Genomic DNA, 27965 nt, shown 5'->3' on the forward strand with positions numbered 1-27965 from the left:
GTCCTCACGCTCAAATCCACCTTCAAGTGCAAAGACATCCTTGCACCTCTTGCTTAGCACGCACCCCCCCGGGAGGGTGTTACTCCTCCTCCCCTGCCTTGGGCTGGGGCGACCTAGAACCAAGCACACATTTCCATGATTACCAGGGCAGCTCAGGACACCCCAAACCAGTCACCTGAGTCACCAATATCTTAAAGCTGAGATGGGTCCTAGACTAGGGGTCGTCGCAAAATCAACATCTCCTCCGGGGGCTTCCAAAGTCCTCAGGGCGGTGACGGACAGGAAGTGTGGATGCCCTGAGGGTCCCCCGGAAAGGTTCTTCCGACGTTTCCTCTCCCCTCGGCTGGTTCACATCAGCACCTGCTCCCGGGTCTCGGGCAGCCGCAGAGCAATCAGGCCGCCCCCAACGAGAGACGTGGCAGCCAGAAGGATGGGGACCACTTTGGTGATCCCAACAAAGGAAGCAAAGATAGTGTTTCCCAGGATGGCTCCAAATTTGCATAATCCATTGAGGATGCCAAAGGCGGTTGCCCTGTAAAAGAAGGAGAAAGTGCATGCTGACAGACAGGAACTAGACTTCATTCGATGAGTAGGACTGCGTTCTTTCGCTTCCTCGCTGTGGGGGAAGGTGTAGTGAAGGTGTGGGAGGGAATTTTCTCCCTTGAATATAAAAGTAACACATTCTCATTTTAGTCAAATTTGGAAATACAGACTAGCATGAAGATGCAGGGACATATAACCCCCGCCACTGAAAAGCGACCATCGCTATTAACATTTTGGAGTATTTCCTTCAAACTTGTTTGTTTGTTTGATTTTTTCCTTTTCAGACCACAAGTTAATTAAGAATGTGGCTCTATATTTATACTTTAAATTCTTCTTTATATTTTCTTTTCTGAAACTGTACTACCCTTACAATCCCTAGCCCCCAATTCCAGTCTTTTGTTTTCAGAATATTCTTGGATATTTTTACAATTTTCTTTTCCAAATAAGGTCTAGATTAATTTTCTCAAGTTCCTGGGGGTGGGGGTAGGAGATCTCATAGAATTTTGAATGGGATCTCTTTTTTTAATATGTATTTATTGATTTCAGAGAGAGGAAGGGAGGAGAGATAGAAACATCGATGATAAGAATCACGGATTGGCTGCCTCATGCACGCCCTCTACTGGGGACTGAGCCTGCAACCTGAGCACCTGTCCTGATGGGGAATGGAACCGCGCCCTCCCAGGTCGTAGGTTGATGCTCAACCACTGAGCCATACTGGCTAGGCTGAATGGACTCTGAAGTTAGAAAAAAATCTAAAGAAAATTTGACATTTCTGTATGATTAAATCTTCTTAGAATTCAATAAGGTATTTCCTGATACACATTTAAGTCTTCTTTTATATCTCTCAGTAAAATTTTATGGTTCTCTCCACATAAGTGTTTCACCTTTCTCATCAAATTGATTCCTAGATATTTTATGATTTCTGCTGTTATGAAATGGATTTCAATTTTATTTTTAATTGTTTAATATATTTTAAAGTCCATATACATTATTAACTTAGTTCTATTACTGACCATCTTACCATATTATTGTATTGTTCCTAGTAGCCTCTTCAGTTAATTCTCCTGAGGTTCCTAGATGTGAAATCACTTCCCATGCAAATCATGATCATTTCTCTTCCCCTTAATTTTTGTAAGACTTAGGCGTTCCCATAGTAACGTATATGCCAGTACCTCCATCACCAATTTAGGGTTTTTTTGCAGAATTTCAGTGACCTGCCTTCCCCACCACGTCACAGTCCTTTTTGACCACAGGTCCCCTTTATCTGGTATTCTTAAAATTCCCAGTTCCTCCTCTGTGAGGAGAAAGCTGCTTTGTCTCGATGCCTTTACACCAGGTCTCTCCTCACGTGGCTTGTGCAAAATAAACGTACACCCTGGGCAACCCACCACATTCTCTGCAAATGCCCCAAACCATCACCCTCATCCCACCTTATCTCCCTCTGCCTCTCCCTGTCCTGTGTTTACCTAGTTCCTCCCCTTTTCACTCTATCTCCCACGGGAAGGCGTGTTCTCACCTCTTTTTTATTGCATGATGCATACGGTATTGCCCACCTAGTTTCTCTCCTGGGCATGGTTCCCATGCACCCTTTGCATCTTGCCATTCGCCCCACCCTCGTAAGCCTTAGCCTGCCCACTTCCAGGCCTACGCCAGCCCCCACACAGGGGAAACTCAAAAACCTAAGAAACGTTCGGTCCATGCGCTCCAGGAAGATCAAGGTGGACCCAGGCAGGATCGGGGCAGGTGGACTTCTAGCTGAAGTCCACACAATCCCAGGAGGAGCCCGGGGAGGGGGGGGGGAACTGACCTATGGGTGGTGGGGTACAGCTCCACGGTGACCACATCCAGAGCGTTCCAGGCCGCGATGCTGGCCCCGCAGAACAGGCACTGCCAGCCGATCATCGCAGACTCGCTGTTGCCGAAAAACAGGAAGAAGCAGCAGGCAGCGGAAATCAGCATGGAGCCCCCTGTGGAGGGAGGGAGGGCAAGGCCCAAAGAGACGTGAAGCCTGTGGCTCAGACGAAATTGTTACCCACACCCGTTGGCCCATCTCCCATCCTCACAGGTACACTGGAAGTAACAGGCTACCTCAAGTAAAAAGCCCATCTGGCCCAGCCGGTGTGGCTCAGAGGTCGGCCTAGGAACCAGGAGGTCGCAGGTTCGATTCCTGGTCAGGACACATGCCTGGGTTGCAGGCTCCATCTCCAGTAGGGGGTGTGCAAGAGGCAGTCGATCAATGATTCTCTCTCATCACTGATGTTTCTCTCCCTCTCTCCCTCTCCCTTCCTCTCTGAAGCCAATTTTGCTCGCTCAGTGGTGAGAGCATCGGCCACTGAGGTTCGATTTCAGGTCAAGGGCACGTATCTCTGTCGCAGGTTCAATCCCTGGCCCTGGTTGGGGCACAAGTGGGGGCAACCAACTGATGTTGTCTCTCTCACATCAATATTTCTCTTTCTCTCTCTGTCTCTCCTCCTCCCGCCTCCCTTCCACTCGCTCTAAAAGAGAAAAAAGAGCATTTTACATATTTTTCTGACAACCTCACAGAGGATGCAGAGTGGGTATATTTAATATCCCTATTGAAGTGCTAATATAATAAGTGACTATCGCAGAATTGCTCAGTCAGGAAATGGAGATGAGACTGGGCCATGGGAATGGAGCCTGGACATGGGTTCTGTCACCAGGTCAGCCTAAGGGAAGAACTTGGAAACTGTCACTCCGGGTGTCGCCCCAGCCCAGGACAACTGGGGACCAGGCCAAGGGGGTGGTTAGGGAACAGTCTGTTATATGCCAGACCTTCTTCTGGATGCTTGAGGTACCTCATTATCAAAAAGCCCTTCTCATGGAACTTACATTCTCGTGAGAACATACCTGTGAATGGGCTACAGAAGGGAACCCTGCTTATTCTGCATGTAAGCCCATCCCAGTGGTCGGCAAACTCATGAGTCAACAGAGCCAAATATCAACAGTACAACGACTGAAATTTCTTTTGAGAACCAAATTTTTTAAACTTAAACTATATAGGTAGGTACATGGTGATTAACTTAATTAGGGTACTCCTAAGCTGGCCTTTGCTAAAAAACTCAAGGGGCCAAAGAGCCACGTGTGGCTCGCGAGCCGCCGTTTGCCGACCACTGGCCCATCCCATTTCCAGTCAAGAGACTAGAGGTGTCAGACCACCTCCACGGGACCCTGGGATTTTGCCGACGTGCCTCCCGGACTCCACACCGGCAGATCCCGTCTGACCTGTGTGGTTTCCTGTGCAAGGTTTCTTTTAAGAAAATGAAAAAAAAAAAATGCCACCACACGCCTTAAGTCACGGCCTCGGCCCTGACAACTCACCGATCATCTTGAGCCTCCCGATCCTGTCCATGAGCAGGGCGGAGATGATGTTCCCAGGCAGGACAGACAGGCTGCCCAGGAAGCTGACCAGGTAAATCAGGAAGTCGTTGTCTTGCTCCAAGTCCATGTGGCAGCCTTCCTTCTGCTCCAGGAAGGACGAGTTGATAAAGCGACAGTCGATGAACTTATGCTCGTAGAGGTCTGGGGAGAGAAGGAAACCTTGGGCTCGTGTAAAGTGGAGTAGGGCCAGCCATGAAGACAGAAGTGAAGCAGTCCAGAGACGGAAGACGCTGACGTCGCCTTGCCGTACTAGCCGTCAGCAGCTGTGCGTCACTGCAGGTTGCCCAGGACCAAACCAGAGAGGGTCGGACCTGCATTACCACCATTTGTCCACCATCCAGGACTGAAATATCATTGCTGACATGTGCACATAAGGAACCGTTTGACATTGAAATTGGGTCTCAAAAGAACTGTTGGCCCAGAAAGAAACTCACTACAGACTGATTCATTTGCCTGTCAGCATAACCATTATTGCTTGTCTCATTTTCGGTTCTTATAAGTCAAGTGTATTTCTAGTAGCACATGATCTCACTCATCTAGGGGAAATGATGAACAACATAGACTGATGAACAAGAACAAACCCAGAAACAAGGAGGAATGGATCAGACTGTCGGGCCTCAGAGGGAGGGTAGGGGAGGGTGGGAATATAGGGGAGAGATCAACCAAAGGACTTGTGTGCATGCATATGAGCCTAACCAGTGGTTAAGGACCACAGGGGGTGAGGGCATGCATGGGGAGGGGTGTGGGATGGGAATGGGGGGATGAGGACAAATATGTGATACCTTAATCAATAAAGAAAATTTTAAAAATAAAATAAAAATAAGCATAATGCAAATTTAAATAAATAAAGTGGAGTAGGGATGGGGTGGGGGGGTCAGGGCAGAGGCAGGGATGAAGTAGGGCTCCTTCCATGGGCGACCTGCACCAGCCTCTAGCCACCAGACAGTCTCTAAGTCAAGGTGGCGCTCGCCAAGGTATGGGTGAAGCAAAAATCCTCTACAAATGCAATGAGCTGTTCCACTCTGATCGGCGAGGGCAAATGAAACAGGCATTCACTGCGAGGCTTGTGTAAATACATCCTCTCTCGAGCCACGTGGCAGTCCTCTGAGGCTACCCAGCTTACAAAAGCCAAGGACAAGGCAGCACACTCGGAGGTCCCGGATCTCTCTCTTGCTTCAACAGTGTTTGGACGGAACAGACCCAGGGACGCCCCTTCTTCCAGCTTCCGGCCACTCTCCTGCATCTCATCCAGTCACCACCTTCAGAACCACCTCCGGGACCAGCCAACACACTGGTTTTTGGTTTTTTTTTCTACCATAACTCTTCATTGCTGAACAACCATGAGCTCCCAAATTCGTCAGAATGATCCCGCCGAGGTGGAGGCTGCGGTCAACCGCCTGGCCAACCTGCATCGGCGGGCCTCCCACACCTACCTCTCTCTGGGCTACTATTTCGACCGCGACAACGTGGCTCTGGAGGGTGTGGGCCGCTTCTTCCGCGAGTTGGCGGAGAAGAAGCGCGAGGGCGCTGAGCATCGCTTAAAGCTGCAAGACAAGCGTGGCGACCGCATTCTCTTCTAGGACGTACAGAAACCTCCCAGGATGACTGGGCCAAAACTCAGGATGCCACGGAGGCTGCCCTGGCCTTGGAGAAGAGCCTGAGCCAGGCCCTTTTGGAGCTGGAGGCCCTGGCTTCTACCCGTACAGACCCTCATCTCTGCGACTTCCTGGAGAACTACTTCCTGGATGAGGGGGTGAAACTGATAAAGAAGAGGGCGACCACCTGACTAACATCCGCAGGCTGGCCGCCCCACAGGCGGGGCTGGGCGAGTATCTCTCTGAAAGGCTCACCCTCAAGCACGACCAGGAGCCTTTGGAGCCCAGAGGCCTTTCGGGGGCCCCCCTGCCTCCCCCTGGTGTCTCTGGCTTTTACCTGAGCCTCTTCCCGAAACTACTAGCCATTCTTTTAACCACCCTGGAGCCCACTCCCATGCATTGGATCAAATGAAACAGTAAAGCTTTTTGCAGCAAAAAATAAAAATAAAAGCCAACGACAAAAAAATTAGATCCAGTGAGTCGACCACCCCAGAGCCCATATAGAAACCTGAACGTTCTTCAAAATAAAGATAATTTGGTCAGTAGCTTTCGGGGTGGGGTGCAGGGGCCAGAGCAGGGGAGATGAATGGGAGAGCACAGAGGATTTTTAGTGTTTGCAGGAATCCCCCTGTTAAGAATATGCAAACATTGCCCCACTGGTGTGACTCAGTGGTTAGAGCGTTGGCCTGCCCAGGGAAAGGTTGCGGGTTCAATTCCGAGTCAAGGGCACGTATCTCAGTTGCAGGTTCCATCCCAAGACCCAGTCGAAGCACATGTGGGAGGCAACCAATCAACGTGTGAAAAGGTATGCCACATTTTAATCACAAATAAGAATGCATAGAACTCATTATTATTTTACAAGTGATAAGACAGGTGCAGATCAATGAAATGCCTTGGTAAAGACTGTGCAACTCACCTGTGCTGTACCTGGGGCGGGAACCATTTCTCCGCCCTAAGGCTCAGCCTGGGTATCTGTGAATACTTTACTGCTCCTAAAGCTTATGACTATTTTGGTTCTTAGACAAGACTAGTCCACCCCCATGACAATTTCCCCGCTCTGCCCCCAGTCTTACCTGTGTTATAGAAGATGGTGGATTCAATGGTGCAGTTTTTGAAATAGGTATCCGTGGATGTAACATCTTCAAAATAGCACTCATCAAAGAACGTGTCTTCAAAGAGAACATGCTTGAAGTACATCTTTGTGAACCTGTGGAAAGACATTTATTCCTGAGAGATCCCTCAGGGGGAAAAGGAGACTTGAGAGCAAAATGAAAACCACAGAAAAGCATAAAAAGGGAGAACTACAAACCAAAAGGTACTGAAATATGATTTTCAGCCCAAACTAGTTCATCACACCTCCCCCCCATTTTTTTGTTGTTAATCCTCACCCAAGGATTTTTCCACTGATTTTTAGAGAGAGTGGAAGAGAGAGGGAAAGACAGAGAGAAACATCAATGTGAGAGAAACACATCAACTGGTTGCCTCCTACACATACACTGACCAGGGCCCGGGCTAGGGAGGAGCCTGCAACCAAGGTGCCCTTGACCAGAATCGAACCCGGGACCCTTTGGTCCACTGGCCAACACTCTATCCACTGAGCCAAACCAGCTAGGGCTAGTTCCCCCTTCATAGCTGCTGGTTTATGGATGAGGGAAGCCCAGGAGTGTAGAAGCTGGTGTCAGTGCAGGGACCTATGGGGTTACCCCATCAGCCTGATGGTTCCCAAGTGCAGGTTTGTGGACGTCTGCATTGGACTCATAGAAATGTGAACCGCGTGAAACGAAAATACTGGTAGCAGCTCAATTTATGAGGAGCTTTCAAAACATGCAGGTCCCTCAGCTGGTCTTAGTAGGTTTAAAAACAAGTGATTTAAGGCCTGGCCAGTTTGGGCTCAGTGGACAGACCATCAGCCCATGGACTGAAGGGTTGCAGGTTCGATTCCAGTCAAGGGAATGTACCTCAGTTGCAGGCTCGATCTCTTGTGTGGAAGACAACAAATTGATGTGTCTCTCTCACATCAATGTTTCTCTCTCTGTCTCTCTCACATCGATATTTCTCTCTCTGTCTCTCCCCTTCCCTTCCACTCTCTCTCTAAAAAAAAAAAAAATTCAATGAAAAAATATCCTCCGATGAGGATTAACAACAACAACAAAAACAAACAAACAAGAGATTTGTGAGAATCTTCATTTTTAAAATCATCCCAACTAAGATGTGGGGAAACAGGCACTTTCATTCACATTGTTAATAGAATATAATTGGTGCAGCCTATTTGAAAAGCAGTTTTGCAAAATTTTTAGTGCACAATCCCTCTGTCCTAGGAAAAACCACCTCTACGAATGAATCCTACATGTACTTGGTCATGCATTCACAGAGATACATTTGCTGCCCGGCAGGTGTGGCTCAGTGGTTGAGCATTGACCTATGAACCGGGAGGTCACGGTTCAATTCCCAGGCAGGGCACATGCCTGGGTTTTGGGCTCAGTCCCCAGTAGGGTGTGTGTAGAAGGCAGCTGATCAATAATTCGCTCTCATTATTGATGTTTCTATTTCTCTCTCCGTCTCCATTCCTCTCTGAAATCAATAAAAATATATTTTAAAACAAGGTGTGGGGTCTCAGGAAAGATGGTTGTCGCTCTGATGGACGCTCATCAGTCAAATGCCTCCATCCTTGGACGGATCAGATACCACAAGTGATGAGGGATGACAGGAAGCCAACACGACACAGGCAGGGCCTCCCGGGGAATTAGAGGGTCTCTGGCCGCCGTGGGAAGGTGTGGGACCACAATATTCTTGGAGCTCATTCCCCGGCCATGAATTCCTATCTGTCCAATGGCTCTCTCCCAAGAACAGTCCCCTGGACCAGTGGTCGGCAAATTCATGAGTCCACAGAGCCAAATACCAACAGCACAACGATTGAAATTTCTTTGGAGAGCCACATTTTTTAAACGTAAACTTCCTCTAATGCCACTTCTTCAACATAGACTCGCCCAGGCCGTGGTATTTTGTGGAAGAGCCACACTCAAGGGGCCAAAGAGCCGCATGTGGCTCGCGAGCCGCGGTTTGCCGACCACGGATCTGGGCCATCAGCTGATCTAGGGACTGTCTGAGTCTCTCACATACTTGTCATTCACAAGCTTGCCATGCTGGTGGATCTGGTTTTCCATCGTGAAGTTGATGGTGGCACCGAACACGTGCTCGCCGAAAAACACCTTCATCTTGGACTTGTATTCTTCCTCTTGGAAGTACCGGATCATGTCGGGGAACCAAACGGTCAGGCCGTAGTAACTGGAGCAGAGAAGACAAAACACGTGAGCAAATATTATTATCTCGCAAGAAGGATCTGCATTCCTGATTCGAGGGAGATAACACTCCTTTTAAATGTACTATTATCGTTCACTAGTAGAAACTCTCATCCAAGCATGTCAAACTCAAAGGCTAACACGGGCCAAATCAATGAGGCATGCAGCCCGCGGGTCGCGAGTTTGACATGGGTTGCTCTAATCATGTAACACATCATAGTAACAGATCTAAGGGGAGAAATTCATTACCATCTCCATAAATGCAGAAAAGGCATTTGATGAAAAACAACATTCATTCCTGGTGAAAAATACCAATAGATTGGGACAAATGAAATGAACAGTCCAGCCCACTGGGTTGGCTCAGTGGATAGATCGTAGGCCCGAAGCCTGAAGGGTCCCGAGTTCGGTTCCAGTCAAGGGCACATACCTCAACTGGTTGCAGGCTCGATCCCCATCCCTGGTTGGGACGCATGTGAGAGGCAACCAATCGATGTGTCTCTCTTACATCGTTTCTCTCTGTCTCTCCCCGTCCCTTCCACTCTCCATAACATGTAAGAAAATGCATCTCTCAGCTCAAAAGGGTTGAGTTTTACTTAATGGGGAAACACTAAAGACATTCCCACTAACGTCAGAAACATGACTAGGACACCCATTATCACCACTACTATTGAACACTATAGTGTAGGTCTTAGCCAATCAGTTAGACAGGAGAAAGAACATAAAAATGTAAAAAGGCGAAAGGTCAAACAACTATTTGTAGATTATACTGATTTATACCTAGAAAATTCAAAATAACCAACTCAAACAAATGGTTATGAGTCATAAAAAAAAAAAAACACATACTCAATCCCACTCATAATAAGAAAAATGCAAATGAAAACCATACTGTGTTACCATTCTCGCCTACCAGATTGTCAAAACCTCAAAGATTGCCAAACACCCTGTTGGGGAGGCTGTGGGGAAGCAGGTGGTCTCAGACATTGCTGAGTAAAGGATAAAATTGTGCAACACCATATGGAGGACCATGGGTCAATGTCTAAAGAAATTACTGATGTGTTTCCCCTCTTTGACTCCATAATCCCATTTCTAGGAATCTAATCCACTGATAGAGTTGCACAATACACAGTAGCCTCCAGACAGTGAGTCACTGTGGCAGTATTTGCAATAGGAGAAGTCTGAAACCCCCCCAAGCGTGGAGCAATGTATCCCCGGCTGGATAAAGTGAGGTACTTCTCTGTGGAGGGCTGTAAGGATTGAGGAAAATCTCAATTTACTGGTCTGAGAGATCTCCAGAATATATTGTTGAGTACCTGAAGCAGATGCAACAATGTAGTCCTTTGAATAGGAAAATGAGGATGGCCCTGCTGGTGTGGCTCAGCAGTTGAACATTAACCTATGGTATAAACCGGGGGGTCATGGTTTGATTCCCAGTCAGGGCACCTGCCCGAGTTGTGGGCTTGATCCCCAATAGGGGGTGTGCAGGAGGCAGCCAGTTAATGATTCTCTCATCATTGATGTTTCTATCTCTATCTCTCTCTCTGAAATCAATATATACACATACACACACACTAATATATATATACATACACACACACTAATAAAAGAGTAAGATGCAAATTGATCATACCTTCATGACGCCCACCAGCCAATCAGGAGTGAGTATGCAAATTAACCCAAGAGAGATGGTGGGATAATTTGCATACACAGGCAACGAGCGGGTGGGGGCGGGATGCTTGCATCGTCATCAAGGCGACGACACAGGGTTACGCACCAACCCAGCCACTCCGGGCCTCTGGGCAGCGTGGGAAGGCCGAGAGGCGGCTCCAGGCCAGAGCGAAAAGGCTGCTGGCTCCAGCCCAAGCGAAGGTGGTGCCGGCAGCCAGAGTAAGGAAGGCCCATTCTTGCACGAATCTTCATGCATCGTGCCTCTAGTGTGTGTGTGTGTGTGTGTGTGTGTGTGTGTGTGTGTGTGTGTATTTATTTATTTATTTATTTTTAAGGGGAGGCTTAGGGAGAGGGACCTTGGGACAGAATGCCAAGAGCAGCACAGGTATCCTGCCATCACCAGGAAAACTGGCCTGAGGCTGAAATTCCCCCTGTGGCCTGCCTCCCTATGGAATTCCAGTGATAGGAGTAAAAAAATTATCTATAGACGCTACTCGAGTACCTTTCCTGTTATTTGTGGCTGAACGCATCCAGTCCTATTCAGACTCCTCGAGTTAGAACTAATCACAATCCTCAGTTTAGAGATGAAGACCGTGAAGCTCAGAGAAATTAGCGCATTTAGTAAGAACGTACCTTAAAGCCATAGTGAACCAGACCACGGCCAGAATCAGCGTGTTCATCCTGTAAGGCCCCAGCAGGCAGTACTGAGCATTATCCCAGACCTGAAACCCACACCAGACGACAGGAGGTTAAAGGCAGGAACGGTGACTCAGCGGAACTCATTTCTAAGGGTTCCTAACGAATGGCCTAGGCCCGTGGTCGGCAAACCGCGGCTCGCAGGCCACATGCGGCTCTTTGGCCCCTTGAGTGTGGCTCTTCCACAAAATACCACGGCCTGGGCGAGTTTATTTTGAAGAAGTGGTGTTAGAAGAAGTTTAAGTTTAAAAATGTGGCTCTCCAAAGAAATTTCAATCGTTGTCCTGTTGGTATTTGGCTCTGTGGACTAATGAGTTTGCCGACCACTGGCCTAGGAAGCCATGGAGTGAATGGGCAATGTTGTCTCCCACGAGCGGCAATCCTATTCCAAGGAAAACCTTTCTCTTCTCACTGGCTGGCCTCGCACTCTAACAGTCCCACAGCGTCTTCCCTGGAAACACAACAATATCCCATGCGTGTGATCAAAAGCACACTGAGTGGGCCCTGGCCGGTTTCGCTCAGTGGTTAGAGCATCGGCCCGCAGACTGAAGGTTCTCGGGTTTGATTCTGGTCAAGGACACCAGAATCCTTGGTTGTAGGCCCAATCCCCAGCCCCGTTCAGGGTGCATGCGGGAGGCAACCAATCGATGTGTCTCTCACATCAATGTTTCTCTCTCTGTCTCTCCCCTTCCCTTCTACTCTCTCTAAAAATGAATGGGAAAATATACTCAATGTGAGGATTAACACCCCCCCCGCCCCCCAAAAAATGCACAGAATGGGGATTTCAGGCACTGAATACGCTTGAGTGCTGAGTTCTGCTCCCTGCCTGCAGGAATGGGTTGTTACTCCAAACATTAAAGGACCATGCACCAAGATCACCAGTCTCAGCAGACTCGCCATCGGCTGCCTCGGTGCTCAACAGCTGGCTTGCCTGTAGGAGCCACTTTTCTGCAGAAATGGCCTGGCCCTTTACGAAGACTTTCTCAGACATCACTAGCAAACTTCGGGGGGGTGGGGGGTGAAGGTGGGGGGCATTTATTTCACTCACTCCTTTCTTCTGGTGGATTAGAGAGAAGATGCTAGAGAGAAGGGTGTTTACTCAGACGACACATTTTACCTACATTCAAAAATCTCTGCCTTGGGGAGGAAGAGCAGAGAAAAACTATTGTATAAGAGAGTATGTGGCCCTGACCGGTTTGGCTCAGTGGATAGAGCGTCGGCCTGCAGACTGAAGGGACCCGGGTTCGATTCGGGTCAAGGGCATGTACCTTGGTTGCGGGCACATCCCCAGTGGGGGGTATGCAGGAGGCAGCTGATCGATGTTTCTCTCTCATCGATGTTTCTAACTCTCTATCTCTCTCCCTTCCTCTCCGTAAAAAAATCAATAAAATATTTTTTTTTAAAAAAAAAAAAAGAGAGAGAGAGAGTATGTGGCTCAAGGACTCACAGCAAGTGAGAGGTGGTCATGGGCTCGGACCCAAAGGCCCCCATGCAGGGATGCTTCCTCCCTATCACACTGTCTTGGGTTGATGGGGATGTTCAAGACTTCTACTTTCTCCACTGAGGTGACAGCTTTCCACAGAGCCCCGCCTCTCAGCCACCACCTGTCCCCAGTCATACCTGCTTGAACGTGGTCTTGAATCTGACCAGGCAGCGCTGGTACCAAGTTCCTGTTGCGTTTTGGATCTCAAAGAACTCATCCATTTGCTTGGGGGTCTTGATGTGGGAAACCTGTAAAGCAAAGATGAGCTAGAGAGTCTTACCCCTACTCTGTACCAGACTTTTCCATTTGCGGATTCGTGGAACTGGCTTTATTAATGTGGTGAGGGCCCGAGGAGCCTGTGGTGACCCTCAGTTCAGTGAGGCTTAAGAAAAGGTGTGCACAGCATTGCTTTGGGATATTTATCCCACTGCAGACAAAAATGAATCAGTCGTATCCCTCGGTCAAGCCTTGAAGTTAATGGGTAATAATTCACTAAATTCCCATGTATATCTGATTTTCCCACAGTAGGGTTGACTCTACCTTGAAATTCACAAGTCTATCCTCAGTGGTTATTAACATCACAGGAGTCTAGAACCCATGTAGGCAATAGTGTGTGTGTGTGTGTGTGTGTGTGTGTGTGTGTGTGTGTGTGTAAGTGTGTGTGTAATGGGGAAGTGGGGTTGGCTATGTAGGACATTTTAAAAACACGACAGAACAACCCTAGCCAGTTTTGCTCAGTGATTAGAGCATTGGCCCATGGACTGGTTCTGGGTTCAGATTCTGGTTAAGGGCACAGACCTCAGTTGCAGGCTCCATCCCCAGCCCAGTCGGGGTACCTGTGGGAGGCAACCAATTGATGTGTCTCTCTCACATCTATGTTTCTCTCTCTGTATCTCTCCCCGTCCCTTCCACAATCTCTAAAAAAAGAAAAAAAATCAATGGAAAAATATCCTCAGATGAGGATAAAATAAAAAGCATGCTTATGACCCTAGCTGGTTTGGCTTAGTGGAGAGAGCATTGGCCTGTGGACTGAGGGGTCCCAGGTTCGATTCCGGCCAAGGGCACATGCCTGGATTGCAGGCTCAATCTCCAGTGGGGGTTGTGCAGGAGGCAGCCAATCAATGATTCTCTGTCATCATTGATCTCTCTCTCTCTCTCTTTCTCTCTCTCTCTCTCTCTACCCCTCTCCCTTCCTCTCTGAAAGCAATAAAAACTATTTTTTTAAAAACATGCTTGTGGCCCTAACTGGTTTGGCTCAGTGGATAGAGCGTCGGCCTGGGGACTCAAGGGTCCAAGGTTCGATCCCGGTCAAGGGCATGTACCTTGGTTGCGGGCACATACCCAGTAGGGAGTATGCAGGAGGCAGCTGATCAATGTTTCTCTCTCATCGATGTTTCTAACTCTCTATCCCTCTCCCTTTCTCTCTGTAAAAAAATCAATAACAGATATTTTTTAAATAAATAAAAGGCATGCTGATGAACACTTGAGGCAACATATAGAATACTCATGAGAACTCTTAAGTAACACGTATTTGTGAATACATGCAATTATGTTATCCCCTCATGAATACAGCTAGTTTTATCTTTCATTATTATTGGTACTGAAAAGGACATCCATCAAAATGCAGAGAACTTATTATGATAAGAATGTCAGGGGTCTTACTCATCATAGACAAATTCTCTGGGATGTGTTTACATAACATTATTTTTCATCAAACCAAACCGGAAAAGGGGAGAGAAGCCCCTGTTGCTGGCATAGGCGACCCCTCCACTCACCGTGAACACCTTCTCCGGGGTCCCCTTAGCTCTCATGTTGGTGTCATGGACTTGCTTGAGAATCATCCAGGCTTCGTCGTGTTTGCCCATCTGGTAAACCAAGGAAAGACAGGTGAGAAGCCCTTTGCCGATGAGTGCCGACACCTGAGTTTGAGGCGGACGGGATGTGGACTTGTGACTACATAGGGCCTTGTGAACGGATGAGGACACGTTTCTGTCCCCAGCGCACGGTGGAAGGATTATAAGGTTGTGCCTTCACGATGTGAACGCTCAGTATTAACATCATTTTGCACTGCAGCTGCTGGAGCTATAAGGTTGAATGGACTCCTGGGTGGAGGTAATTTAGTCACTGACAGGATAAAGCAAAGATGCCCTAACCGGTTTGGCTCAGTGGATAGAGCGTCGGCCTGCGGACGCAAGGGTCCCAGGTTCAATTCCAGTCAAGGGCGTGTACCTTGGTTGTGCTTGGCTGTGGGCACATACCCAGTAGGAAGTGTGCAGGAGGCGGCTGATCGATGTTTCTCTCTCATTGATGTTTCTAACTCTCTATCCCTCTCCCTTCCTCTCTGTAAAAAATCAATAAAATATTTTTTTTTAAAGGGAAAGACACAGCATGGCATGAGTTGCACTGTATGCTGAAGTCCTAACCCCCAGGACCTCACAGTGTGACCTTTTTGGAAAAAGGATTGCAGCAGATGTAATTAGGATGAGGTCACTCTGGAGTAGGCAGGCCTCTAGTCCATAGGACTGGGTCTTTATAAGAAGACAGCGTGTGACGACACAGACACACACAGGGAAGACACGTGTGATGACAAAGGCAGGGACCGGTGTGGTAGAGCTTCGAACCAAGTAAAAGAGGTGAGGAAGGATTCCCTTGGGGGCTCCAGAGGGAGTGTGGTCCCGCCCACACCTTGACTTTGGACTTGCAGCCTCCAGAGGCTGAGACAACGAGTGTCCGTTCCTCTGAGCCACTCAGTTTGTGCTCCTTCGTTACAGCAGCTCCAGCACACTAATACACAGCAAAGGGTAACTTTTTTTTTAGCCTTTTAAATTTTATTGTTTAAAGTATTACAAATAATAGTACATATGTATCCTTTTTTTTCCCCATTGACCTTCCCCCGGCCACCCCTACCCCCCGGCACCTGCCCTTACCACCCCCCCCGCCCCGTGTCTTGTGTCCATTGCTTATGCTTATATGCATGCATACAAGTAAAGGGTAACTTTTGAGATACCCCTGGTTAAAAACACTCCCTGCTGCCCGGCCGGTGTGGCTCAGTGGTTGAGCATCGACCTATGAACCAGGGGGTCACAGTTCGATTCCTGGCCAGAGCACATGCCCGGGTTGCGGGCTCCATCCCCAGTGGGGGGTGTGCAGGACGCAGCCGATCCATGATTCTCTCTCATCATTGATGTTTCTCTCTCTCTCTCTCTCTCCCTCTCTTCCTCTCTCTGAAATCAATAAAAATATATATATTTTTTAAAAACCCACTCCCTGCTGCATCTGTCTCCTGGTCAGTGGGAAATTTCACTCTGAAGAAAGGTCAAGGAGGAGGCCCACAGGCGGACTCAGACTTGGGGCTGCAAGAGCCTGTGAGTCCTACCGCCCCTCTGCCAGCCCAACCACATCTGACCCCTGCACGCAGAAGACCCCGAGGTGGGAGGCTCCCGGGACTCATCTCTCGGGACCCCGGGAGCTGCCTTTGGGTGCGGAGGGGTCCTGCCTGGCTAAGCGTCCTGAAGCGACAAGCTTCACCACCGATCTCCCCGGGAGAACCGTCACGCGGCTTTGCAGAGCCTCATTATGGGGACCCAGAGAGACTGAGGGGCGGAAGCCACTCAGGAGGCCCCCCGCCCCTTTGCCCAGCGCGTGGTGAGCTCCTGAGCCCCCATGCCTAGGCAGTCCATGAATCCAGGGCGAGCCACCATCACAGACGGCAAGCGAGGACGAGGGTCTAAGGGGCTGAGAACGCACAGCCGGCTCCGGGCGCTGTCCCACCGCCGCTCTGACGTGGGGCCGGGGCGCTGACTCACCTCCAGCAGAAACCGTGGGCTCTCGGGCATGAACCTCAGGGCCACCAAGGACACGGTGCAGGGCAGCGCGCAGACGATGACAAACACCCTCCAGCTGTGGTAGTGGTAGTGGGTGCCCATGCTGAAGCCCCAGCCTGCCAAGAGGAGATGAGAGGGTGCCACTCTCTCTGAGTGACCTTCAGGCACTGGTTCTGTGACGGCAGGCACAAGGGCATCGCCCGGGAAGGAGATTCAAATGCCCCCCCCCCCCCCCAGAAAGCAGGCTCAAGTGCAGACTCCCTGCTGACCCCCGAAAGCTCTGAGCCCCGAGTCCGGGGTGAGCGCTGGAAGTCTGCATCCTGACAACCCCCTCGTGGGCCTGGCCTGACGTTTACAGGGCCTCGGGTGAGAGCGCAAACAGAGGCCACATCCCATATTTCTATACATCTATTGAAAAAAAATTTTTTAATATATTTTTATCGATTTCAGAGAGGAAAAGAGAGGGAGAGGGAGGGAGAAACGTCAATGATGAGAGAGAATATCCATCTAATAAAAGAGTAATATGCAGATTGACCATCACTCCAACACACAAGATGGCTGCCCCCATGTGGACACAAGATGCAGTTGGGAGGGACTAGGCCTGCAAGGGAGGGCAGTTGGGGTTGATCAAGCCTGAAGGGAAGGGCAGTTAGGGGTGACCAAGCTGGCAGAGGAGGGAAGTTGGGGGCGACCAGGCCTGCAGGGAAGGGCAGTTGGGAGAAACCTAGGCCTGCAGGGGAGAACAGTTGGGGGGGACCAGGCCAGCAGGGGAGGTCAGTTAGGGGTAACCAATCCTGCAGTGGAGGGCAGTTAGGGGCAATCAGGCTGGCAGGGGAGCAGTTAGGCATCTATCAGGCTGGCAGGGGAGTGGTTAGGGGGTGATCAGGCTGGTAGGCAGAAGCGGTTAGGGGCAATCAGGAAGGCAGGCAGGCGAGTAGTTGGGAGCCAGCAGTCCTGGATTGTGAGAGGGATGTCCCAGATTGGAGAGGGTGCAGGCTGGGCTGAGGGACACCCCACCTCCCGTGCATGAATTTCGTGCACCGGGCCTCTAGTATATATATAAAAGATATGCCTGGAGCCTCCACTAGCTCAGAACACGCACAGAACCACGTTTAAAACAAGGACACCAAGCCCTAACCAGTTTGTTCAGTGGTTAGAGCATGGGCTTGCGGACTGAAGGGTCCCGGGTTTGATTACCTCAAGAACACTTAACTTGATTGCAGGCTCAATCCCTGGCCCCAGTTGGAGTGCGTGAGAGAGGCAACCGGTGGATGTGTCTCTCTCACATCGATGTTTCTCTCTCTGTCTCTCCCCCTCCCTTTTACTCCCTCTAAAAATCAATGGGAAAAAAAAACATCCTTGGGTGAGGATTAACAACAACAACAAACAACAACAACAACAAAATGAGAGAGGTGTTGGTTAGCTTCAGGAGCAAGATGTCTGCTATCCCCCTCACTCTGCAGGTCCTAAATCACGGCAAAGCCTACACCCATCATGGGTGGTTTTCTGGAAATGATTCTGAAGGATGCTGATGGTATTTGTCACCCAGGACACTCAAAAGACCTAATCAAATTCAAAACTGCTGCCTTCTCCCTACTTTACTCTTCACAAAACCAACGGTGAACGTTAACATTGCCAGGTCTCTGACAATGTTATTATACGGATAATAAAATTGTCCTGGCTGACACCGAGACCTTGTCCTAAGAGCTGCTCTTGAACCCTGGCTGGTTTGGCTCAGTGGACAGAGCGTCGCCCTGCGGACAGAAGGGTCCCAGGTTCGATTCCGGTCGAGGGCACATGCCCGGGGTTGCGGGCTCGATCCCCAGTAGGGGGCGTGCAGGAGGCAGCCAATCAATGATTCTCTCTCATCATGGATGTTTCTATCCCTCTCTTCCTTTCCCCTCCTCTCTGAAATCAATACAAATATATTAAAAAACAACAACAACAACAACAAAAAGAGCTGCTCTTGTCTACAAGAGTCCTGCATAGAGGCTGGGGATGGTGAGGCCGCATCAGGATTCAAGGTCATGCCAGGGGCATGACCTTGGCCAAGTCACCAACTTCTCTTGGCTTCTGTTGCGTCATTTGTAAAATGGAATTACCCCAGCCTCACTTGTTCAGGACACCACGGCTGAAGGAGATTACAGGTGAAATTCTTTCAAATAAAAAAAGAAGGAAAAAAGAAAAGGAAAGGCGAGAATTAGGGAGGAGGAAGGGGATGTGGGAGAGAGGGAGGGAGGACAGACTGTATTATTTCCTGAAACACATGTCCTGAAATTAGCAAACGTGCCTCCAGCGTTGGAAGTTCTTTAGGAAGATCTCGGTCATACACAGGAACTGCGTGTGAGCATGGGAAACAAGGCTGAGGACAGGAGATGGGGTTTGGATGCAGGTGCCATAGCAACAAGGGCCCCCGGGGGATTGAAGCCAGCACGCTCACCATAGTGCGGAATGATGCTCCAAGCCATGGCAGACGCATAGATGCCCCCGGTCATCCAGAAGATGCCCAGCCAACTGAGGTGCTCCCCGCGCTTCTCCCGAGACAAGAATTCAGAGAAATAGGCAAACACGATGGGCAGAGCTCCACCAATACTGCAGGGGGAGGGGGAGGGGGGAGGGGAGAGAGATGCCAGAAGGAAAGAATCAAGTCACGCACTAAAAATGGTCACAGCAGAAACCAAGCGGCCTCTACCCCACCTGTAGGCTCTGTGGTGAAAGAACCAAGTGGATTTTTAAAAAATATATTTTATTGATTTTTTACAGAGAGGAAGAGAGAGGGATAGAGAGCTAGAAACATCGATCAGCTGCCTCTTGCACACCCCCTACTGGGGATGTGCCTGCAACCAAGGTACATGCCCTTGACCGGAATCGAACCCGGGACCCTTCAGTCTGCAGGCCGATGCTCTATCCACTGAGCCAAACCGGTTTCGGCAGAACCAAGTGGATTTGAAAGACGGGCGGAGGCCCTAGCCAGTTTGGCTCAATGGATAGAGCATTAGCCTGCGAACAGAAGGGTCCTGGTTTGATTTCTGGTCAAGAGCACGGACCTCGGTTGCAGGCTCCTCCCCGGCCCCGGACATGGTCGGGCGCGTGCAAGAGGCAACCAATCGATGTGTTTCTCTCACACCAATATTTCTCTCTGTGTCTTTCCCTCTCGCTTCCACTTTCTCTAAAAAATCAATGGAAAAATAACCTCGGGTGAGGATTTTTTTTTTTTTTTAAAGAAAAGAAAGAAAGACTGGCAGAGACAGGGTCGTGTTATACTGACCTTAACTGAGGGTAACTTTCTAAGGGTAACTTCAATACAGTATCTTGGAAGTCAGACAAAAACCCAGTCAGTCCCGGGATTTTTTTGGAGGTACCACCCAGAGCTGGAGTTCCAGGAAGAACCGACCATTGTTCCAGGAGGGTCCAGCTGAAGCTCCGAGACTACATACCCGATGCCTGAGATGAGTCGGCAGAAGAGGAAGGCTCCATAACCCTGCACGAAGGAGGAGATGGAGGCGAAGGAGGCGTTGAGGGCCAGAGACATGCTGAGGACTCTCTTTCTCCCCAGCTTATCCGCCAGGCCCCCCAGGACAAAGGCCCCCGACATCATTCCCAGGTAGACTATCATCCCTGTTGGGAAAGGGAGGGGAGGGGATGGAGAGAGAAGACAAAACATTAGAGACCAGGCAATGTTTTGGAAAACCCAACGCCCCTTTTATTTTTTTAATTTTGTTAAATCTTTATTGTTGGAAGTATTACATAGGTCCTCCGTTTCCCCCCATTAACCTCTTCCAGGCTGCTCCCATCCTTCCCCCAACCCCAGGCCCTCACCAGCCCATTGTCCGTGTCCACAGGTTATGCACACATGCATACAAGTTCACTGGTTGTTCTCTTCCCACCCACCCTCCCCTGCCTTCCCTCTGAGGTTCAACAGTCTGTTCCTGCTTCTATGACTCTGGGTCTATTTTTGATCATCAGTTTATTTGGTTCATTAGTTTCCACCGATGAGTGAGATCCTGTGATACTTATCTTTCTCTTACTGGCTTATTTCTTTTTTTAAAAAAATATATTTTATTGATTTTCTACAGAGAGGAAGAGAGAGGGATAGAGAGTTAGAAACATCAATGAGAGAGAAACATCGATCAGCTGCCTCCTGCACACCCCCTACTGGGGATGCGCCCGCAACCAAGGTACATGCCCCCGACCGGAATCGAACCCGGGACCCCTCAGTCCGCAGGCCGACGCTCTACCCACTGTGCCAAACCGGTTTCGGCTGACTGGCTTATTTCGCTCAGCATAATACTCTCGAGGTCCATCCATGCTGTTGCAAATGGTAAGAGTCCCTTCTTTTTTATTGCCGCACAGTATTCCAATGTGTAAATGTACGATAGTTTTTTTTTTATTCACTCATCTGCTGATGGGCACGTAGGCTGTTTCCCAGACTTAGCTATTGTAAATTGTGTTGCTCTGAACATAGGGGTGCATATATTCTTTCTGACTGGTGTTTCAGGTTTCTTAGGATATATTCCTAGAAGTGGGATGACTGGGTCAAATGGGCGTTCCATTTTTAGTTTTTTGAGGAAACTCTATACTGTTTTCCACAGTGGCTGCACCCCACCAGCAGAGTACTAGGGTTCCCTTTTCTCCATAACCTCATCAACACTTGTCGTTGGTTGATTTGTTGATGATAGCCATTCTGACAGGTGTGAGGGGATAGCTCATTGTCGTTTTGATTTGCATCTCTCAGATGATCAGTGACTTTGAGCATTTTTTCATATGTCTCTTGGTCTTCTGTATGTCCACTTTGGAGAAGTGTCTATTTAGGTCCTTTGCCCATATTTTAATTGGATTGTCTTCCTTTTGTTAAGTTGTATGAGTTCCCTATATATTTTGGAGATTAACCCCTTATCAGATGCATCATTGGCAAATATGTTCTCCCATGTAATGGGCCCTCTTATTATTTTGATGGTCGTTTATTTTGCAGTACAGAAGCTTTTTATTTTCATGTTTATTTTCTCCTTAGTTTCAATTGTCCTAGAAGATGCATCAGTAAACATATTTCTATGAGAGATGTCTGAGATTTTTGGTGCCTATGCTTTCTTCTAGGACTTTTATGGTTTCATGGCTTACATTTAAGTATTTTATCCATTTTGAGTTTACTTTTGTGTATGGTGTAAGTTGGTGGTCTGGTTTCATTTTTTTGCATGTACCTGTCCAATTTTCCCAACACCTATTGAAGAGACTGTCTCTGCTCCTATGTATGCTCTTGCCTCCTTTGTCAATACTAATTGAGCGTAGCAGCTCGGGTCATTTCTGGGGTATCTGTTCTGTTCCATTGATCTATATGTCTGTTCTTGTACCAGTACCAGAATGTTTTGAGTATAGTGGCTTTGTAGTATAACTTGATATCTCATATTGTGATTCCTCCAACTTTGTTCTTCGTTCTTAAGATTACTGCAGCTTGCCCTAACTGGTTTGGCTCAGTGGATAGAGCGTCGACCTGTGGACTGAAGAATCCCAGGTTCGATTATGGTCAAGGGCATGTACCTTGGTTGCAGGCACATCCCCAGTATGTGCAGGAGGCAGCTGATCAATTTCTCTCTCATCAGTGTTTCTAACTCTCTATCCCTCTACCTTCCTCTCTATTAAAAATCAATAAAATATATATTTTTTAAAAAAGATTGCTGCAGCTATTCAAGGTCTTTTTGGTTCCATATAAATTTTTGAAGTGTTTGTTCTAGATCTGTGAAATATGCCATTGGTATTTTAATAGGGATTGCATTGAATCTACATATTGCTTTGGGTAATATGGACATTTTAAAGATGTTGATTCTATCAATCTCTGAACATGGTATATTCTTCCACTTGTTTATATCTTCCTCTATCTCTTTTTTCAATGTCCTGTAGTTTTCAGAGTACAGGTATTTTACCTCCTTGGTTAAGTTTATTCCTAAGTATCTTAATTTTTTTGTTGCAATGGTAAATGGGATTGTTGTTTTTTGTTTTTGTTTTGTTTTGTTTTAGTTTCTCTTTCTGAGAGTTCATTATTGGTGTATAAAATGTTATGGATTTTGGGGAGTTAATTTTGTATCCTACTATGTTTCCAAATTCATTTATTAAATCTAGTAGTTTTATTATGAATTCTTTAGAGTTTTCTATGTACAGAATCATGTCATCTGCAAATAATGAGAGTTTTATCCCCTCCTTTCCAATTTGGATACCTTTTATTTCTTCTTGTCTGATCACTATGGCCAGTGTCTGTTATGATCTTTATTATTTCCTTCCTTCTTCTTGTTCTGGGCTTTTCTTCTTCTCTTTCTAATTTTTTAAGTTGTAGTTTTAGACAACTTATTACCAGTTTTTCTTATTATTTTTAGGTAGTCCTGTACTGCTATGAACTTCCTTCTCAGTATTACTTTCACTGTGTCCCACAGATTTTGGATTGTTGTATGTTCATTTTCATTTGTTTCCAGGATGTTTTTTATTTCTTCTTTTCTCTCTTTGGTGACCCATTCATTGTTTAATAGCATGCTATTTAGCATCCATGTATTTGATTGTTTTTGATAGCTAATTTCTAAATTCATGCCATTATGGTCTGAGAAGATGCATGATATGATTTCAACCTTCTTGAATTTGTAGAGACTTAGTTTGTGTCCTAACATGTGGTCTATATTTGAAAATGTCCCATGTGCACTTGAGAAGAATGTAAATTCTATAACTTTGGGGTAGAATGTTCTGAAGATGTCAATTAGTTCCATCTGTTCAAGGGTATCATTTAGGATTGCTGTTTCCTTGTTGATACTTTGCCTAGAAGATTTAGCCAGTAATGTTATTATGGTATTAAAGTCCCCTACCATGATGATATTGCTGTCCATCTCTCCCTTGATATCCTCCAGAAGTTTTTTATTTTTTAATATATTCGTACGCTCCTGTATTTGGGTACATATGTGTTTGCCAGAGTTATAGCCCCTTGTTGTATCAATCCCTTTAAGTATTATGAAGTGGCCTTCCTTATCTCTTGTTATGGCCTTCACTTTGAGGTCTATTTTGTCAGATATAAGTATTGCTACCCCAGCTTTTTTTTTTAAATCATTTCTATTTGCCTGAAACATTTTTTTGCCATCTCTTCACTTTCAGTCTGTGTGAGTTCTTTGTTCTAAGATGGGTCTCTTGTAGACAGCATATATATGGATCATGTTTCCTTATCCATTCAGCTACCCTATGTCTTTTGAGTGGAGCATTTAATCCATTTACATTTAAGGTTATTATTGATAGGTACTTGTTTTTTGCCTTTTTTATTCTTTATGCCTATATTCATTTTCCTCTTTCTATTTCTTTTTTTTGTAACAGTCCCTTTAGCATTTCTTGCATTGCTGGCTTAGTGGTAATAAACTCCCTTAGTCTTTTTTTGTCTGCAAAGCTCCTGATTTCCCCTTCAATTTTGAATGATAGCCTTGCTGGATAGAGTATTCTTGGATTCAGTCCCTTGCTTTGCATCAGTTTGTATACTTCATTCCATTCCCTTCTGACCTGATGTGTGTCTGTTGAGAAATTAGTTGATAGTCTAATGGGAGAACCCTTGTAGGTAACTTTCTGTCTCTCTCTGGCAGCCTTTGAGATTCTTACTTTGTTGCTGACATTTGGCAATTTAATTACAATGTGTCTTGGTGTCTGTCTTTTTGGGTTCATTTTATTTGGGACTCTCTGTGCTTCTTGGACTTGTGCGACTTTTTTCTTCCCAAAGTCAGGGACATTTTCTGTCATTATTTCTTCAGACAGGTTTTCTATTCATTGCTCAGCTTCCTCTTCTTCTGGCACCCCTATTAGGCAAATGTTGTTTCATTTCAAGTTATCCCAAAGCTCCCTCAGTCTCTCCTCCTGCTTTTTAATTTTTTTTCCAGTTGCTGCTCTGCTTGGATGCTTTTTTCTACCTTGTTTCCTAATCCGCTGATTAGGTCCTCATCTTCTTCTAGTCTACTGTTGAAACTTTCCATTGTCTTCTTTATTGCAGCTATGTCATTCTTCATTTTCTCTTGATTCTTACACATGTTGGTTAATTTCTTACCCAGACCTTTGAGCATCCTTATAACCATTACTCTGAAAGCTGTAGAAAAGCGTTTGAAAAACACTTAGAATTCACTGCTAAACTGCTGCAAACTGTGTATAAAAGTGTTTGAAAACAGTTAGAATTCACTGTTTAAAGAGCTGGAAAACTGTGTAGAGCCGTGTTTGAAGACACTCAGAATTCACGTTTAACAGAGCTGTCAGTTGTGTAGGAAAGTATTTGAAAACACTTAGGATTCATTCTTACTGCATTGGGTTTCAGTAACCTGCTTCACCACAGTTGTAATTACTAAATGATACATATCCTAATTGTGTGATAAATGCTCCAGCAAGCTCCCCAAGTGAATGAAATTATATTACAGTATTTCACAGAAGTTAACAGCTTTCCACACACTGGGCTAACCTATGTATTCCTTCAAAGTGTGGACCATCTTACCAGTAGATAAAGCATGTATTTACTCTATGATAACACATAAACAATATATTCATAAACACTACTAGCTAACTCTGTCTGAAACACTCTCATTTTCACGTTTTAAAAAGCTACGCATTGCGTAAGAAAGTGTTTCAAAACACGTAGACTCCTCGTTTTAAAGAGAGGGCATTGTGTAGAAAAGTGTTTGAAAACACTGTATTCTTGATTTAAGAGGTGCTTATTGTTTAAGAAAGTGGAAGCACTTGGGATTCTTGGTTTAAGGAGTGTGTTTTGTGCATGAAAGTGTTTGGGAACAGTAATAATTACTGTTTTAAAAAGTGCTCATTGTTTAGGAAAGTGTTTGAAAACCTTATTGCACCTAATCCCTCACTATCATGCTGTTCTCAGAATTTCCACAAGAGGGCTCTGTTGCACCTAATCCCATACTAAGGTGCTGTTCTAAAAAAGAAAAAAATATCCTGGGATGAGGATTAAAAATAAACAAACAAACAATAACCAAAAAACTACTAAAATTGTGTTGGTGTTTAAAAGCACCAGTTGACAGCCTTGCTTCTCAAATCATTTTTTCTGGTTGTGTATATTCAATGCCTTTTCCCTCCAAGGGTAATTCTTTATGCAGATTTAAAAATTTTTATCCTAATTTTATTTGTAATGACTCTACATCAGAGGCCAGCAAACTACAGCCTATAGGATAAATACTACCCATTGTCTTTTTCTGTAAATAAAGTTTTATTAGAACACAGGTACACCCACTTGTTTACATATTGTCTAAGGCTGCTTTTGTGCTACAGAGGCAGAGTTGATTAGTGGTGACAGAGACCATCTGGGCCCACAACGCCTACAATATTTACTATCTGGGCCTTTAGAAAACATGTTTGCCACCACTGCTGAAAAGCAAGTACTGGGGACCAGAATAGCACAGGTATTTCATAGCCTGTCATAAGTCTCTGTGTTTGTTAATACCTGCTCTATGTAAGCGCATTGAGAGGCAAGGATTGTGTCTGTCTAGTTCCTTATTTTTTCCCCAGGGGCTGAACACAGAGATGAGCACATGGAATACATGTAGCAAATATCTGTTGAATGAATACACTAAGTTGCTAGATAGATTTTTAGTTCTTGGGGGCCATTACGTAGGTTTCAGTCTTGAGTCAGAACCTGACTCCTAGTAAGCTTTCAATAACTGTATGTTTGCTAAAAGATCCACTGCATAGCCTCTACATTTGGAGAACTAATGGGTTTTGCAGGACATTTATTGACCAGGACAAATCCTTATCCATATTCTGATGAATCTCTTCTCTGCCACATTCCTTTCTCAAATTTCACAAAATCCTCCCTGCATCAAGACCTGATGGATGACACTGGCTCTGAGGGCGCTCGCCTCATTGATTTGCAAAGCTGGGCCTCCACCCTACAGAATCCATCTGTGCTTAACCACGTGACTCTCAACAGCCTGTAGGGCTCCGTGGGTGTGCTCGGCCCAGCATCTATTCCCAACACATGTGGGCATTGGGCCTACTCACACTTGCATACAAAGAGAAACCAGCAGCAGAGTGGATTCTGGAAGGACACAGAGGAAAGCACAGAGTGGAAGAGATCTTGGCCTGCCACTCACAAAACGTATTTGTCACTTAGATATGGAAAATGGTTTACTATGAAGAAGAGAGAGCCCGACCAGCATGGCTCAGTGGTTGAGCATTGACCTATGAACCAGGAAGTCACGGTTTGATTCCCGGTCAGGACACATGCCCATTGCAGACTCAATCCCCAGTAAGGGGCATGCAGGAGGCAGCCAATCAATGATTCTCTCTCATCATTGATGTTTCTGTCTCTCTCTCCCTCTCCCTTCCTCTCTGAAATGAATAAAAATATATACATTAATATGAAGGAGAGGGAACTCAGACTCTCAAGGAGGGCACAAGATTTGGAAAAAGAACTAAGAGCTTGCCCTAGCCAGTTCTGCTCAGTGGGTAGAGCACTGGCCCGAGGACTGAAGGGTCCCGGGCTTGATTCTAATCAAGGGCACATATGGGAGACAACCAATTGATGTCTCTCTCTCTCTCACACATCCATGTTTCTCTCTGTGTGTCTCTTCCTCTCCTGTCCACTCTCTCTAAAAATCAATGGAAAAATATCCTCGGGTGTGGATTAACAACAACAACAAAAAAAGAACTAAGAGCTTGAGTATCAAACAAAACTGAGTAGAATTCCAAGCTCCAATACTCATCAGCTGTCTAAATGTGAGCCAATTAATTAATTTCTCTAAGATAAAAAACACCTTCATGGAAAATTGGTTGTCAAATGATGATGCTGAAAGGATATTATGACAGATTTAAGGTGCCTAACACTGACAGGTGCTACAAAAATTTACTGTTCTTTCCCCTTCATATTTTAATGCCAGGAAGAGAATGATCTTTGGAAATTTCCACTTACCAAGCATTCCTTTCTTGGAACTGGACAGACACATGTCCTTCTCTGCACTAGGCAGGGCAAAACTCACCACAAACACCTCCACCCCATCAGCCATCAGGGCCAAACCCAAGACGAAGAAGAGGATCCACTGGAAACGCCCGTGGCCACACTCGTCCATGATGGTCTCATACTGATGAGCCAACTGCTCCTCATCTTCCATCCTTTCAGCCATCAGGTCTGCCTGGCCCCGAAGGTCATCCTCCCTGGAGGATGCCATCTTGGACTTCTTGGTCTTGACATCATCCGGGTGAGGGATGCCCTGGTACTCCCCCTCATAGATCTCATCCTCCTCGTCATGGCCTTCGGTAACATCACTCTGTGCATCCTCCTCCGGGTTGGACTCATTGCCGGGATAGTAGCCATCAGTGTGGGCATAGCCCTCATAGTTGTCCTGATATTTGTAAGCATCCATTCCTTGGTTCCGCAACTGCCTGGTCACCTCTCAAGCTATACCTTGTACACTGTTGTCTCTACGTTCGGGCTGTTTCAATAACCATCATCCAT

At 46.6% G+C, this 27965-nt stretch overlaps 1 protein-coding gene and 1 pseudogene across 4 annotated transcripts; one reads left to right on the top strand and one right to left on the bottom strand.

Annotated features, from left to right (window-relative positions):
• Nucleotides 1-348: 348 nt before the first annotated feature.
• Nucleotides 349-27965, bottom strand: SV2B (synaptic vesicle glycoprotein 2B; the record flags this gene model as incomplete). Of its 3 annotated transcripts, XM_079764257.1 has the most annotated exons (12): nt 349-532; nt 2351-2510; nt 3883-4083; nt 6611-6744; nt 8658-8822; nt 11135-11223; nt 12818-12928; nt 14456-14545; nt 16487-16620; nt 18945-19096; nt 19942-20122; nt 27423-27965. In XM_079764257.1, the coding sequence occupies 12 exons, from the start codon at nt 27871-27873 to the stop codon at nt 349-351; spliced, it is 2052 nt and encodes a 683-aa protein (XP_079620383.1). The 3 variants fall into 3 exon arrangements, with proteins under 3 accessions (XP_079620383.1, XP_079620384.1, XP_079620385.1); XM_079764258.1 differs by lacking the exon at nt 3883-4083 and having other exon boundaries at nt 27423-27873; XM_079764259.1 differs by lacking the exons at nt 18945-19096; nt 19942-20122 and having other exon boundaries at nt 27423-27873.
• LOC307095035 (ferritin light chain-like) lies at nt 5283-6581 on the top strand (annotated as a pseudogene). Its single transcript has 2 exons — nt 5283-5857; nt 6559-6581. The product of its transcript is annotated as a ferritin light chain-like (transcript).

Source organism: Cnephaeus nilssonii, assembly GCF_951640355.1.
Source record: "Cnephaeus nilssonii genome assembly, chromosome: 24".
Taxonomy (NCBI): domain Eukaryota; kingdom Metazoa; phylum Chordata; class Mammalia; order Chiroptera; family Vespertilionidae; genus Cnephaeus; species Cnephaeus nilssonii.